Source organism: Physeter macrocephalus, chromosome 3, assembly GCF_002837175.3.
Source record: "Physeter macrocephalus isolate SW-GA chromosome 3, ASM283717v5, whole genome shotgun sequence".
In the NCBI taxonomy this organism is placed as follows: Eukaryota; Metazoa; Chordata; class Mammalia; order Artiodactyla; family Physeteridae; genus Physeter; species Physeter macrocephalus.
The window spans coordinates 9813654-9829555 of record NC_041216.1 but is presented as its reverse complement, the minus strand read 5'-3'; the positions used below and the strand labels follow the sequence as shown (position 1 = coordinate 9829555).

General features: G+C 46.1%; 1 protein-coding gene across 1 annotated transcript; it reads left to right on the top strand.

Moving 5' to 3' along the window:
• Positions 1-2602: 2602 nt before the first annotated feature.
• Positions 2603-3171, top strand: LOC102983519 (60S ribosomal protein L17-like). Its single transcript, XM_055082022.1, has one exon. The coding sequence runs from the start codon at positions 2635-2637 to the stop codon at positions 3169-3171; it is 537 nt and encodes a 178-aa protein (XP_054937997.1). The 5' UTR covers positions 2603-2634.
• Positions 3172-15902: the final 12731 nt, after the last annotated feature.

Below are 15902 nucleotides of genomic sequence, written 5' to 3'. Positions count from 1 at the left end.
GTGGGCCAAATCCAGCCAGGACTGTTCCTTTACATATTGTCTTTGGCTGCTTTCACCTGCAAGTACAGGGTTTAGCACAGATTTAATAGTTCTGAAAGCGACCATATCTCCCTTTCCCCCAAAGCTGAAAATATTTACTATCTAGCCTTTTATTTAAAAATTGGGATCCCAGATCCAAATTGTAAAATAAATTCCCTTGGAAAGCCAGTTTGAGTCATGTGCCTATGGATGGACCAATCATCATAGCTGAGGAGAACAAGGCACTGTGGTTGGCCAAGCTTGGATCAGGTGCTTGCCCCTCAGCCAACTGATGCAGCCAGGAAGGCAGGGTTGTACACAGAGTTATATAGCCAGAGCAAAAGGAGGTGTTATGGACTGAAATGTGTCCCCCTAAAATTCACATGTTGAAATTCTAACCCCCTGTGTGACTGCTTTTGGAGATAGGGCCTTTAAAGAGGTAATGAATGTTAAGTAAGGACATATGGGTGGGGCCCTAATTCCATAGAACTGATCCTTACAAGAGGAAGAGACAATAGAACTCACTCTCTCTTTCCATATGAAGTCACAGTGAGAAGGTGCTGTCTGCAAACTGAGGAGAGAGGTCTCACCAGAAGGCAACCCTTCTGGCACCTTGATCTTGGACTTCCATCTAGCCTCCTGAAGCAGGAGAAAATAAATTTCTGCTGTTTAAGCCACCCAGTCTTTTTTGTTGTTTTGCTGTGGTAGTATGAGTAGACAAATACAGGAGGAGTGGTTTTCCAAATGGTGTGTGTTGGTTGGGGGCTTGGGAACACAAACATGGTGAATTAGCCCTGGGAGAACCATTGTGAGCCAAGTAACACCCACCCCATCCCCCAGCCTGTATCTGTTGCATTATTATCAAATACTATTAACAATAGAGTATTATGAATGGTGGATAATTATACCACTGGACAGAACAATGGCAGCAAACTCACTCTGGTGGGGACTTGCAGAAAAAAATTGAAAGGAGATCTCAGATTTGCTCTCTCCTGCTCCAATATCCTTGGCAGGACACAAGTGGGGGTCCCCAACATTCTCTCTGGAGCCCCTTAGGTCATTTTCCTAGTACTCATACACATATTGGTACATAGACACATAATGGTATACATACACATATTGGCTTGCATTATACATACTGTTACACATAAAGTAAGGAAGTGCTACAAAGAATGAGGAGAATATCAAAAAGGACACAGGAGCTAACCTGAAGAGGTTCCCACTGGCCAAATCAGGGACAATCTGAAAATCAAAATAATAAATGATAGTACTGGATTATACATCATCGAATAAAATAGTAACTATGAGTCTCTATTGATATAAATGAATGAATGGATGAATGAATGAATGGGAAGGAAATTTTTTTTCTTATCCAGAATGTCAACTACTAAATATAGAAAGAATGAGAGTTAGAAAATCATCCAGGGATGGTAGAACTAGCGGGTGAAAGCCTGATGAGGAACAGGAAACTAATGGGGTCTCGGAGTATTTCCCCCATGTTATTTATTAGTTACAAAAGGAAACATGGTAACTTTACAGTGGTCTCTATCTTCACCTAGTGATTGAGGTGAACTTCACCAATATTGGGATAAGATGACATGGTATGCTTTCTGATATGATGCCCTGGATCAGTGGTGTACCAAGGGTGGGGCTGTGTGGTGGAGAGTCAACTGCCCTGGGTGCAGGCAATAAAGGAATGAACTGTATTTCTAAAGAATTTAAAAATAGGAAAACTGATTGAAATTGATTCGCTCTTTGTGATGACCACATGCCAGCAATCTGGTGATGAAACACCTGAAAATACCTAAGCTATTGCTGCCATTACTTTTGAGTTTTAATTATATATTTAGTACACACACACACACACACACGGGTTTCATGTGAGCATATTTTAATTACTAATCTTTTAATAAATGTTGGATTCAAAGCAGAAGCGTATTTGGAGAATTCCCGGTTATACAGTTGACCCTGGCATATGTGGCCTCTGAAAAATGTGGGGTTTTCTCCACTTTTTTTTTTTAGAGTAAGTCAGTTTCAGTTCTTAACCATTCAAGCTAACTTTGGAGCAGTTTGTGCCTCCAACCTCTGTATTTCCCTGTATTTAAACAGTAGACTCAGAATAAGCAATACCAGAGTGATTGCAAAGAAAGTGACCCTGAGTTAGTTTAATTCTGACCTTCTATGTGACTACCTGGAGTTTTTCCCCCATGTGTGACATTTTTTTTTGAACTTTAGAAAAAAATATAGTCCTCCTTTTCAGGCTCACTTCATTGATGGAAAACGCTGCAGAATGAGGAACAGTGAAAAGGCTTTCCCAGACAAAACGATTGCTCCACATGAAGCTGTGCATGCAGTAGAAACAATGATGGAAAAGTTAACCTCAACCTTTGAAGAACTGCGCGATCCAAAGGAGAACCAGTTCAGATTTTGCTCTCTGCTATGTGTGACAATTTTCCTCTGAGTTATCTTTGATCAATGTGAAGTTTTCGATGAGGTCCATCAGACACAAAAATATTTTAATCAGCTGGAATCAGCTTTCATCCCTGTATAGTAAAACATCAAGCTTTAAATTGCTTCTTGACTTTTCCGGTCAGTGGCCTGAGGTGACCTCTAAAAATGGTTCGCTATTCACTTGACCCAGAAAATCCCACAAAATCATGCAAGACGAGAGGTTCAAATCTTTGTGTTCACTTTAAGAACACTCGTGAAATAGCCCAGGCCATTAAGGGTGTGCATATCCGAAAAGCCACAAAGTATCTGAAGGATGTCACTTTAAAGAAGCAGTGTGTGCCATTCCATCGTTACAATGGTGGAGTTGGTAGGTGTGCCCAGGCCAAACAGTGGGGCTGGACGCAGGGTCGGTGGCCCAAAAAGAGTGCTGAATTTTTGCTGCACATGCTCAAAAATGCAGAGAGTAATGCTGAACTTAAGGGCTTAGATGTAGATTCTCTGGTCATTGAGCATATCCAGGTGAACAAAGCCCCCAAGATGTGGCACAGGACTTATAGAGCTCATGGTCGGATCAACCCATACATGAGCTCTCCCTGCCACATTGAGGTGATCCTTACTGAAAAAGAACAGATTGTTCCTAAACCAGAAGAGGAGGTTGCCCAGAAGAAATTGAAGAAACAAAAACTTATGGTCCGGGAATAAATGCTGTAAAAAATAAATGCAAATAAAAGTAAAAAAAAAATTGCTTCTTGAAGGTTGGTGGACAGAAATTGTGGAGAAACTCATTAACTATGTAACAACAAATGTAAGGAAGCGAACATTTACATAGAAATTATCATCAGATTTCTAAAAAGAGAGCGGGAGAAACAACAGAAGTTCTTCTTACCCTACCAGAAGTTATAAAAGGGAAATGTTTGAATGTCGCAATTGTTTTCACCAAGAATTGGATAGTTTTGAAAAACAATGGATCATATAATGTCAATTTTCAGCCACTTTGTCTGTTTTTGCGAAAGAAGAAAAACTTTGGAAGTTGTTTTTTAACCAAGTATAACAGAAATATTTGATGAATTTGCTGGTGAATATATTTTAGTGGAAACTTTTTGACTGTGGAACTTTTAGAATCAGTATCAATCTGAAAGAAACAAAGCCACGAGCAGCAGGGAAATTTCTTGGATTTATTGTGAAAGGGGATTTTTATGAGTGTCTTCAAAACTTCGCCATTTTTCTATTTATTTGTTTGTTCATTTACCTTATTTTTTGGCTGTGTCGGGTCTTAGTTGCAGCACACAGGATCTTCCTTGAGGCGTGCGGTCTCTTTGTTGCAGCGCTCCGGCTTCTATCTAGTTGTGGCGCGCGGGCTCCTGGGTGCGTGGGCTCTGTAGTTTGCGGCACGTGGGTTCTCTCGTTGAGGCGCGCGAGCTCAATAGTTGTGGCGTGTGGGCTTAGTTGCCCCACGGCATGTGGGATCTTAGTTCCCCCACCAGGGATCAAGCCTGAGTCCCTTGCACTGGAAGGTGGATCCTCTACCACTGGACCACCAGGGAAGTCCCCCCACCCCCGCCCCGCACCCCCGTTTTTCTGTTGATTCATATGAAAGAAACTTTTCTAAATTAAAGTTAATAAAAACGATTCTTGGATCAACTATAAGGACAGATTTATAAATCTAGTTATGCTTTCCATTAAGCATGAAAATATGAATAAGATCAATTCTGATGAAGACATGGGAAATTTACAGCAGTTGAGACCCAAAAACATAATGTTATTATGCATTTCAGTGACAGACCAATATGTAGGTATAGGTTTTACTCCTTTCTTCTAAAAACTATACCAGTGTAATTAAAAATCATTAATCCATTAATTTTTTCTTTTGTCCTAGAATATTTTTATTTCCTCATATTTTCACTGGCATTTCTATGTTTCTTTTCTGGGCCATTATTATCATTCATACCATTTCATGAGTATTTCTGAAAAGAATGGTATCATATACAGGAGGAGAGTCTGTTCTGGGTCTTGGATGCCCTAAGTAGGACACTGAGAAGGATACAACCTTCAGTAGTATTCCTGCCCAAAATGTATAATCTGATTCTGATCATGAGGAAACATCAGACAAACAGAAATTGAAGCCATTTTACAAAATAACTGGTCCATGGAATCTATAAAAATGTCAGACTCAAGAAAAACAAAGAAAGGCTCAGGAATTATTTCAGAGTGAAAGAGACTTAAGAGATATGACAGTTAAATGCAATGTGCCACTGTGGACTGGATCTTGGACTAGGAAAGAATAGTTATAAAGAACATTAATGGAATAGTTGACAAAATTTGAACATGGACCATGGACTAGACAACAGAATTGTATCAGTACTCAATTTCCTGGTTTTGATGATTGTATTATCGTTATTTAAGAGACTATTTTTGTTCTTCGGAAATATACTCTGAAATATTTAGTGGAAAGGGGGCAGGATGTCACTATATGAGTGATTTTGTGTGTGTGTGTGTGTGTGTGTGTGTGTGTACATATATGTACAGAGAGATAGATATAGAAAGAGATAGAAAAACAGAGTGAATGAGGCAAAATGTAAACAACTGGTGAACCTGGCTAAAGGATATTTGGGAGTTTGTTGTACTATTATTGTAACTTTTTGGTAAATTTGAAATTATTTCAAAATTAAAATTTACCCCCCACACCAAACCAATAAAACCTAAACAGGTTGAGCTGGGCTCAGTGGTATGTGGCGTAAAGAAAAGCCCATGACACTGAGCCACCTATTATGGGTGAATAGAAAAAGAGAGAGAGAGAAAGACAGGGGGTGGAGTATATCAATTCAGCAAGAAGAATTGGGGGAAGGTGATGAGGAGACTGTGGACTGGTGGAATCTCAGACTCCTGAAGGATAATCAGGGAAGGATAGAGCAAGCTGCTGGATATGTGGTCCTGGTGCTGGAGGGACCTATCAGGGTGGAAGAAGTAACCTTGTGCAAGTCCTGGGAAGATGGAAAAAATTACACGGAGAGAACTGGGGACGAACCCTAAGGAGACCAAGATTTAAGAGCTGGCAGAGGAAGAGAGGTCAGCAAAATAAATAGGAAAGGAGTGATCAGAGAGGTAAAGGGAGAGTTAAATGGCAGAAGTGTCACAGAAGTCAAGGGAGGTGAGAATGTCAAGCAGGAGAAAGTGGTCACTGGGGACAAATGTCATGAAAAGCCAAACAGGATAAGGACAGACTTTTACAGCGGATTCCAGCAAGCAGTTACCGATACTCTCACGAGCATACCTATGAAAACTCAGGAAAGGACAAAAATTCATTAAGACATGGAAAACCAGGGTTGGGGGCTTCCCTGGTGGTGCAGTGGTTGAGAGTCCGCCTACCGATGCAGGGGACACGGGTTCGTGCCCCGGTCTGGGAAGCTCCCACGTGCCGCGGAGTGGCTGGGCCCGTGAGCCATGGCCGCTGAGCCTGCGCGTCCAGAGCCTGTGCTCCAAAACGGGAGAGGCCACAACAGTGAGAGGCCCGCGTACCACAAAAAAAAAAACCAGGGCTGGAAATCAAGCCATGATTGGAATCAAGACTTCCTACTTATTAGAAAGTGATGGAGGTAGACTTCCCTGGTGGAGCAGTGGTTAAGAATCTGCCTGCCAATGCAGCAGACAGGGGTTCGATCCCTGGTCTGGGAAGATCCCACGTGCTGCGGAGCAACTAGTCCTGTGGGCCACAACTACTGAGCCTGTGCTCTAGAGCCCGTGAGACACAGCTACTGAGTCTGCGAGCCACAACTACCGAAGCCTGCACGCCTAGAGCCCATGCTCCGCAATAAGAGAAGCCACCGCAATGAGAAGCCTGCACACTGCAAAGAAGAGTAGCCCCAGCTTGCTGCAACTAGAGAAAGCCCACGCGCAGTAACAAAGACCCAACGCAGCCAACAATAAATAAATAAAATAAATAAATTTATTTAAAAAAAAGAAAATGACGGAGGTGGATTAAGAAGTGGGATTCACAAGCCACAAGTGATATTTGATAGGAAAGGGTAAACTGTAAATATCCTTCCCTCTCTGTCCCTGGGTCAGACACTTAAGGTATGTCGCAACAAGAAAAAACGGGCAGCTGTGTTTCTAAGGCATGAATGCTGCTTTTGGGGGAGCCAGAGTGCTGTCTCCCCTCCTCCAAATCAGTCCTTTAAAACAAATCCATACAAGAACTGCAAGTCTTAGAAAATGACCAAGTAGGAAGTGGAGGGAGGGACCTGGGAGTGCATTGTATCTTGAATTGGGGGATTCTGGTTAATACTTTTTTTTTCTTTTTCTTTATGTGCTAATTTTAGTCATGTATTATAATAAGAAAAGAGAGATATTAAAAATAATTATACATAAGTTTGGTAAAACGCCTTTGTGAAAATGCCTGGACAAAAGAAGATTGGAGGAGCGTACATCAAAATATTAGTTATCAAAGGAGATTTTTTTCCCTCTTCCTTCGACTTTTATGTAGATTCAAATGTTTCTATCATAAGCATGCATTGCTTTTATAATGGAATGAAATAAGCATAAATTTTTAAAAGGAGAAGGAAGTTTAAAAGTGTTTCTGAATTTGGAGATTGGTGAAAGAATTGTTAGTCAAGGGATAGGATGGGGGAAGCAGAAGTGCAGTTCCTATGAATAATCGCTGACATTTCTAGAGCACTTTCTGTTTTGCAAAGTGTTTTTACAAACATTATCTCATTTTGTAGACTGTGTTGGCTGGCTGCGCCCCGGGTCAACTCCATCACTGCCGCACATGGGAGACCTCCCTTGGGGTTTGCAGTGGGTGCTGGCCCAGCTCACGTATTGATAACAATAACCATTAAAGTGGCAAAAGTGCCTGGTACTCAGCTCATCCTCACACAAGTCCTATGAAGTGGGACATATTATTAAGTCATCTTCACGTTATGGGTGAGGAAAGCGTGGCACAGAGAGGTTACGGAACTCGCCCAGTGTCACACAGAACGAGGATTTGGGCTCAGAGAGCGTGGCTCCATGGCTCCTCTGCACTCCGCGGATGCTCTAAGCCTCAGTAAGGCCTGCATCCCAGCACCTTCCCAGCCCCCCAATCCTCCCAGCCCCTCCCAGCCCTGCTCTATTCCCGGGTTGTGCAGTAGTAGCCCTGAGGCTCTATTTCGTCCCCACCTGCACCATGCAGGGCACCAGGAACACCGGGGTTGCACACGTGCCTCAGTTCTCAGATCCCAAGAGCTTTCTTGGGTTCCCTTCTCGGGGGCCCTTCAGCATTCTAAGCTTTGTTTTTGCTGGCCCTCTCTGTCTCCTCTCCCTCCCCTCCTTCCCGGGGTGATGGGTGCAGAGGGGGTGTTTTTTCTAGTCTCAGGGATTATCACATGTTCTCTTAAATCTTTGGTCTTAGGTCTGGACCTAGGGTTTTGACACAAAAGTCCAGAACTTAAGTCCTTGTTATCCCTGTCATCACATCATCCCTTTCGGAAGCACTAACCACAGGAGTGCCCTAGCTAACTGAATTATTAAGCGCGACAAATATTTATCAAGTGCTAACTATGTGCCAGGCACTGTTTTAGGCACCAGGCATAAAACTGTGAATCAAAATCTGATGGAGGAAGGACCGAGGGCACAAGGGCATTTTGGTGGGGGAAAACCCCTCAGTTAATGCTTCAGAATGCTATCCCAGGACTTCCCTGGTGGCGCAGTGGTTAAGAATCCCCCTGCCCGTGCAGGGGACATAGGTTCGAGTCCCGGTCCGGGAAGATCCCACACGCCGCGGAGCAACTAAGCCCGTGCGCCACAACTACGGAGCCTGCGCTCTAGAGCCCGCAAGCCACAACTACTGAGCCTGAGTGCCACAACTACTGAAGCCCACGTGCCTAAAGCCCGTGCTCTGCAACAAGAGACGCCACCCAACGAGAAGCCCGCGAACTGCAACGAAGAGTAGCCCCGCTCGCCACAACTAGAGAAAGTCCGCCCGCAGCAACAAAGACTAAGGCAGCCAAAAAAAAAAATAAATAAAGAATGCTATCCCACCTTGCTTCTAAGCACCCCATGCCACTGTGTGTGGTGGGAGGAGATAGGCAGAGCGAATGGAGTCAGACCAGGCCCCGCCATTCACTTGCTGTGTGGCCTTGGCCACTGACTGCATCTCTCTGAGCCTCAGCAACTTTGTTCGTAAAATGGGGATCACCAAAGCTGCCTCATGGGATTATGTTGAGGATTAAAAGGGGTGGGGGGTGGGTCAGTGGCCTGAGTGTGGAGCCTGGCTCGGAGGAGGCACTCAGTAGGGAACAGCTACCGATGTTGTGTTTTCCTTATCTCTGGGATTTCCCCCTGTGGCTGCAAACTTCATTTAATCAGCCTTCGGATTCCTGTCCTTCTACAAGGCTGACGGGCTTGGCAAGAGGCTCTAGCTCTCAGCTCTGCAGGAGCAGAGATTTGATTTTGTCAGGTCCCGTGGGTCATACTCTTGGGACCCCGATGGATAAACCAGGTGTTGGGCTTCCCTGGTGGCGCAGTGGTTTAGAATCCTCCTGCCAGTGCAGGGGATACGGGTTCGAGCCCTGGTCCGGGAAGATCCCACATGCCGCAGAGCAACTAAGCCCGTGAGCCATGGGCCAGTGCAGGGGATACGGGTTCGAGCCCTGGTCCGGGAAGATCCCACATGCCGCAGAGCAACTAAACCCCTGCGCCACAACTACTGGGCCCACGTGCCACAACTACTGAGCCCATGCACCTAGAGCCCGTACTCTGCCACAAGAGAAGCCACTGCAATGAGAAGCCCGTGCACCGCAACGAAGAGTAGCTCCCGCTCACTGCAACTAGAGAAAGCCCGCACACAGCAACGAAGACCCAACACAGCCCCAAATAAATATATAAATAAATAAAATAAACCAGGTGTCAAGTGCCTCCTCCTTTGTGGTGACCTGCGTACCCTGTCCACCATCAGGCCTGAGGAGACAAGCTCATGTGGAGTGTTAACTGTGGGGCCGGGTCTTGCCTGTGTCACTTCAATCTGCTCAGCCTCCCTGTGGACAGACAGATGGCCCCAGATTTACAAGCAGAAAACAAACACTGAGGCTCCGAGAGGGATCACACTCCTCAAAGGCCTTGGAATTAGTTTTTAAAGTGTTTTCCAGAGTCCAGGACCAGAACAAAGGAAGGAGGACTGATCCATGGCTGACCCGAGGCACGTATGAGTGAGGGTTCTTTTGGTTACAAGGACATAGGCCTGCTGTAATGGGTTAAATGGTAGCACGCCCAAAAGATAGGTCCCTGTCTGAATCCCCAGAACCTGTGAATGTGCCATCATTTGGAAAAAGGGTCATTGCAGATGTAATAAATTTAAGAATTTGAGATAAGATCATTCTGGAGTACCTGGAAGGGCTCTAAATCCAATGACAAGTGTCCCTATGAGAGACAGAAGGGAAAGAAGGTCATGTGAAGACAAAGGCAAAGATTGGACATCTGTAGCCACAAGCCAAGGGATGCCTGGAGCCATCGGAAGGTGGAAGAGGCCAGGAAGAGTTCTTCTCTAGAACCTGAGGAGGGAGTGTGGCCCTGCCCACATCTTGATTTGAGACTTCTGGCCTCCAGAACAGTGAGAGGATAAATTTCTGTTTAAGCCACCAAGTTTGTGATCATTTTTTACAACAGCTCTACAAAACGAATACATCTGCCCAAGGGGAATTTTGCTCATTGTAGCCAAACCAAGGGAGGGGCTTGCAGTTAGGCCAAACTTTGGGATGGCTTGGTGGAGGCATGAGGGTGCTGCCAGCACCTTCTTCTCTGCACTCTGCCCCTCTCAGCATGTGATTTCTATTCTCTCAGATGGCTTCTTCTGGGGCCATGGCTTTAGGTGCCCAAGGATAGCCCAGGAGAAGGCTTCTGACTGGCCTGGTTTGGGTTATGTGACCCTCTGGTCCCCACTGGAACCACCTGGTTGGCATAAGAGTAACAGCAATTCTCCCAAAGAAGGAAGCTGTTGCCATCTGTAGAAGGTAAAGGCCTAGCAGGAAGCATGAATTGATGTCCACGCACAGGTATTTCATCCAGGTCATTGAGAAGCCTGGAAGCTGCTTCTCCCCAGGTGGGTGAAGTGTCCAGATAGGACTGGGTACCCAGCTCAGTGGGCTGGGGTCTGAAGTCAAGCCTGTAAGGTCTCCCCACCCCGCCCCAGGTGAGCCTCTAGTATTTCTGCATTCCTGAGGATTTATACCACTGCTTTGGTTTAATGACATTCCTCCCCTTTCACTCTTCTACAGGCCATGTGCAGGGATTTTTGTTTTTAGTGAATGACCATGATTTTGCCTGCCTAGTGCCCCCTACTTCTCCCTGGGGCAACTTACCCCTTCTCTTACTGGCTCTCTAACGCTGCCCTGGGATGCTATAGATGCCACCTTACTGGCTGCAGTTGATTGGTCCAAAGGTGGCCACCTGACTCAAGCAGGGCCAATGACAGCAGACTCCCTTAGAAGGATGAAACTCTGATCTGCAGTTTGGGGTAGCTGCTGGTGCCCTTGCACTCTGGAGAAAGATTAACGCTTATTTGAGGGAAGCAGAAAGGAGGGAGGCCTGAGGTATTCTAGCCCCTGCTTTGATTGTTCCTGAGACCTCTGCTTCTTGTACAGCTTGGCTGTTCAAACTTGTCATGGATTCTGTGAGCCAGTAACCCCCTTTTCCTGCTTATTCGCTAGCCTGAGGTGGAGTTCTCTTTCTTGCTACCCGAAGTGTGCAAAAATAAGTGTTCAATATTATATATGAACAGAATAAAGCCTAGAACAATAGACTCACACAGGTCACGTGTTGACTCTGTCTCATTTTACCTATGGGACAACTGAAGCCCAGAGAGGGAAGTTAGCTACCCACAGCAGCAAATCATGTGAGCAGTGGGGCCAGGACCTCAAATACAAGCCCCCAGTTGTCTGCCACTCTGAGTCACTTCTTTAAGGATTTTTCCATGACTCTGGCACCCTGATTTGTGTGTGGCTTAGAGTGGCTGGCCTTATTCCTTTCTTTGCCTCAATTTCTCCATCCCATCCCTGTGGGCACACAATTCCTGGCAGAAGAGAAGGGAATCAGATATTATCCATGTGGGCTGCTTTGTGTTCTCAGGGCCTGCAAAAGACTATTATTATTTAATTTACTGCAAATGGTAATTATAAGGGAAGGTAATTGTCTGCCCTTTCATTATGGCACTTCTGCCCTTTCCCCCTGGCAGTCCCTGGGTCAGTCATAAAAAAGAGCTGTGTCCAGATCTGCTGTGACAGCCCATCTCTGGAGGTTTGTGGAGACCAGCTAGGAGAAAGGGCTGAAAATAGTAACTGCCATCACTTTCTGAAGGTGATTTGTGAATGATAAAGCCCTTCCATATCCATGAACTCCTTAGATCCTGTAGGGATGGGGGAATTAACACTCCCTGAGCCCCTGCCAGGTCCTGGACACTGTGCTGCATGCCCTACCTTCTCCATGTGAGATCATGCCTATAAAAAAAACCCAGCAAGATGCCTCACTTATAGTAATGCTCGGTAAATGGTGGTGTATACAATTTCTAATCCTGACACACTGCCCTGTGAAATAAGGATTATTATCCTCCTTTGATAAAGGAGCAGGCTGAGATGCCCTCAGGTCCTAAAGTTCATGGGAGCCAGTATTTGAAGCTTGTGTGTCTGATATCAAAGCACTCATGCTTTTCCCTTACAACTTGCCCCAGGCACTGTTGACCCATTTCACAGTTGAAGAAATTGAGGCCCAGAGCTGCCATGTGGCTTACCCAAGCTCACCGAGGTTAGTAACAGAGTCAGGACAAGGATCCACATGTCCTGCCCTGCCTGGTTGGGGCTCTGACTTGCTTCTGGCTCTGCTCTCCCCACCCCCCCACCCCTACTTTTCCTTCTGCCACCTCCCTCTATCCCACAACCCCCAGCTCACTACTGATGGTAGAGACACATAGACGACTAAGTCACAGTCTTGACCTCTGGCTAAGCAAGCACTAAACTCAATTGCGGACCTGGAAACTCCTGAATAAGTCTGGCCTTGCCCATGACAATCATTACTAATGAGTCACAACATTCTTCCTGTTTAGAGGCCAGATTCCTAATCCTTTAAGATTTAAATAAAAATCGACTGGAATTTCCTACCTCACATTTGGTGGAAATCCAAAGATGTCCCCAAGGTCTCTTTGCATTCCAGTGACTTACAGAGCCCTGGTCATGTCCAGCTCCGACTTTCTCCTCCCAGCGCACCTTCAAGCTCTCTCCTCTGCCTGCCTTTCCTCTCCGCTTTGTGCCAATCCAGGTAACCCAGAGCCAACCTACTGTACCATTCAGTATGCATCTCATCTTACTAAAGGCTTAAGGAAACAGAATGGGGGTTGTATCATAGAGATGCAAAGAGCAGAAAGTTGAATAACAGCTATCACTGCTTTTACAAGTCCTGCAGCCCCCTGTTCACTGGTCACCTCTCTCCTCAAGCTCTTGCATTTTTCTGATCATCCTCATATTTCAAGACAATGCTCATATATTTCATTTTCTGAACCCCCTCGCCTTCAAAAATTCAACCCCCATCATTTTTTTTTAAATATGATTTTTTAAATAAATTTATTTATTTATTTTTGGCCGCGTTGGGTCTTCGTTGCTGCGCCTGGGCTTTCTCTAGTTGCGGCGAGCAGGGGCTACTCTTCATGGCGGTGCGTGGGCTTCTCATTGCGGTGGCTTCTCTCGTTGCGGAGCATGGGCTGTAGAGCACGCGGACTTTAGTAGTCGTGGCTCGCGGGCTCTAGAGAGCAGGCTCAGTAGCTGTGGCGCAGGGGCTTAGCTGCTCTGCAGCATGTGGGATCTTCCAGGCCAGGGCTCGAACCCGCGTCCCCTGAACTGGCAGGCAGATTTTTAACCACTGCGCCACCAGGGAAGCCCTCAACTCCCATCATTTTTAATTGAATGAATGAATGAAAAAATATGTATTGAGTGTCCAATTTACCATCTGATGTCCACTGAAAGGATTAGCAATCCGAATGCAGAATTACAGCTGGGATAAGTGCGCAAAAAAGAAGAGGTCCATGGAGTTATGAGATCATCCTGAAGATAACAGAAGTTCCTAGTAGGGGTGGGTGTTCTCAGGGAAGATTTTTCCAGAGGAGATAAGGTGAGAGTGGGTCTCCGAAGTACAGGCAAGCCAACATTGCAATGGCCTAACCCACATATGATCTCATTTTGTACTTCCCCTGTGAAGCAGGTATTGCCATGTTCTATTTGCAAATGAGAAAACTGAGGCCCAGAGAGAGAACAAAAAACCCAAAAACTTGTCTAAGACTTCCCTGGTGGCGCAGTGGTTAAGAATCTGCCTCCCAATGCAGGGGACATGGGTTCAAGCCCTGGTCCAGGAAGATCCCACATGCCGCAGAGCAACTAAGCCCGTGAGCCACAACTACTGAGCCCGCGCACCTAGAGCCCGTGTGCCACAACTACTGAGCCCGCGCACCTAGAGCCTGTGCTCCACAATGAGAGAAGCCACCGCAATGAGGAGCCCGCTCACTGCAACGAAGAGGAGCCCACTCACTGCAACGAAGAGTAGCCCCTGCTCGCCGCAACTAGAGAAAGCCTGCACGCAGCAACGAAGACCCAACGCAGCCAAAAATAAATAAATTAAATAAAAAACAAACAAACAAAAAAACTTGCCTAAAACCACCAGCCTATAAGATACAAAGTTGAGGTTCAAACCTAGCTCTGTTGAACTCTTAAACCTAATCTGTTAACTCTAAACTCTACAGCCATTTGAGAGAAATAAAATAGGCAAAGGTAAAGAGATTGAATGGGCAGAGAACTCACATGCTCATTCATTCATTCATTCACTCAGCTAACACCACATAGCACCCACCAGGCCCTGCCTGCAGCAAACAGAGCTCTGGACCAGGAGTTGGAGGACCTCGGCTGAAAACCTGGCTTCAAACTTTGCCAACCATTTTCCTTCTTTGGGCTTCAGTTTTCCCACCTGTGAAGTGGGGTATAACATCCCTGCCATCCGTCCTCCCAGGAATCCTGTCGGGGTGCAATTAGAAAGTACATGTATTGATGCTCGAGGTTGTTTTTTGTTCTGATGGGAGGTACACCCCAGTCTGTGGGATGAAGAGGCAGCTAGCTTCAGCTGAGGGCAAGGAGAGGAAGATGGAAATCTCTTGGCATCAAGATCCCACTGTGAACAGGCTGCGGATGCAAGGCTATGAAGCCAGCCTTGTGCCTGCCGTGATGGGGCTGCGGCACCTGGGAATCGCCTGGACACCTCTTATTTCTTCACTCCCCACATCTATTTGTCACCAAGTCCTGGTGACACGGAGTCCTCAATATGCCACACATTTGTCCAGTTCTTTCCACTTCTGCTAGTGCCACCCTGGTCCAATCCATCACCATTGTTCACCTGGCAGACTCTGAAAATCTCCCTCCTGTCCTCCCTGCTTTCCTGCTTTGCCCCATTCCAGTCTATTCTTTCCCCAGCAGTCACAGGGACCTTTTGAAAAGAAATCTGACCACTCCTCTGCTTAATGTCTGCCTCTCCATGACTTCCTATGGCTCTTAAGCTAAAATCCTAAATCCTTGCCAGAGCCTGCCTGGGACTTCTGGCCCTCAGCATCACTTTGCAACCCCCCTCATTCCATTTGAGCTCCACTGTCTTTTTGGCCTTGCAATACAGCAAGGTCCTCTTTGCCTCAGAACCTCACGTACTGTTCTCTCTGCCAGAAATGCTCTTCTCTCATCTCTTCTCTGGTCTCGGCTTACGTGGCCCTTCCTCTGTGAAGTTCTCCTTGATTTTCTCTTACCCCCTCCCCAGACACCTCCAACCTCCCCTTTGAAGCTCTTATGAGATGAATTACTTATTCGCTTGGTTATCTGTTAAATTCTGTCTCCTGGAACAGATGGTGGGAGAGCTCACTAAGGTCCACTTCTCTTTGCCTTCCAGAGGAACACTGCTTCCCAGCCTCCCTTGCAGTTGGGCAGGACCATGTGACTAGTGTTGGCCAATGGATGGAGATCCTCTAGCCTCTCTTCTCCTGCCATGGTAACTGAGAAAGCCACATGTTCCAGTGGGTGCAGCTTCAAGATGGTAGGGACTCCTCAGCCTAGGTCTCCAAGTGACTAGAGCAGAGGACCCAGGATGAGCATGTGGCACACGGGAGAAAGAAACAACTCATGTTATGTCACTGAGGTTTTGTGATATGTCACTGGAGTTCTTTGTTACTGCAGCATAGTCTGGTTTATCCTAACTAATGCTCTAACAGAGCAGGGCCTGGGTCTTGTTCACTGCCTCTCCAGAGTCTGGACCCTAGTGGCAACATAGAAGTAGGTGCTTTGTAAATACTTGTTGAATGAATGAAAAAGTAGAACAGGGGCCTCCCTGGTGGCGCAGGGGTTGCGCGTCCGCCTGCCGATGCAGGGGAACCGGGTTCGCGCCCCGGTCTG

Bases quoted from the DNA above. Each gene is read 5' to 3' on its own strand.
- LOC102983519 (XM_055082022.1), top strand. From the start codon at position 2,635: ATGGTTCGCTATTCACTTGACCCAGAAAATCCCACAAAATCATGCAAG.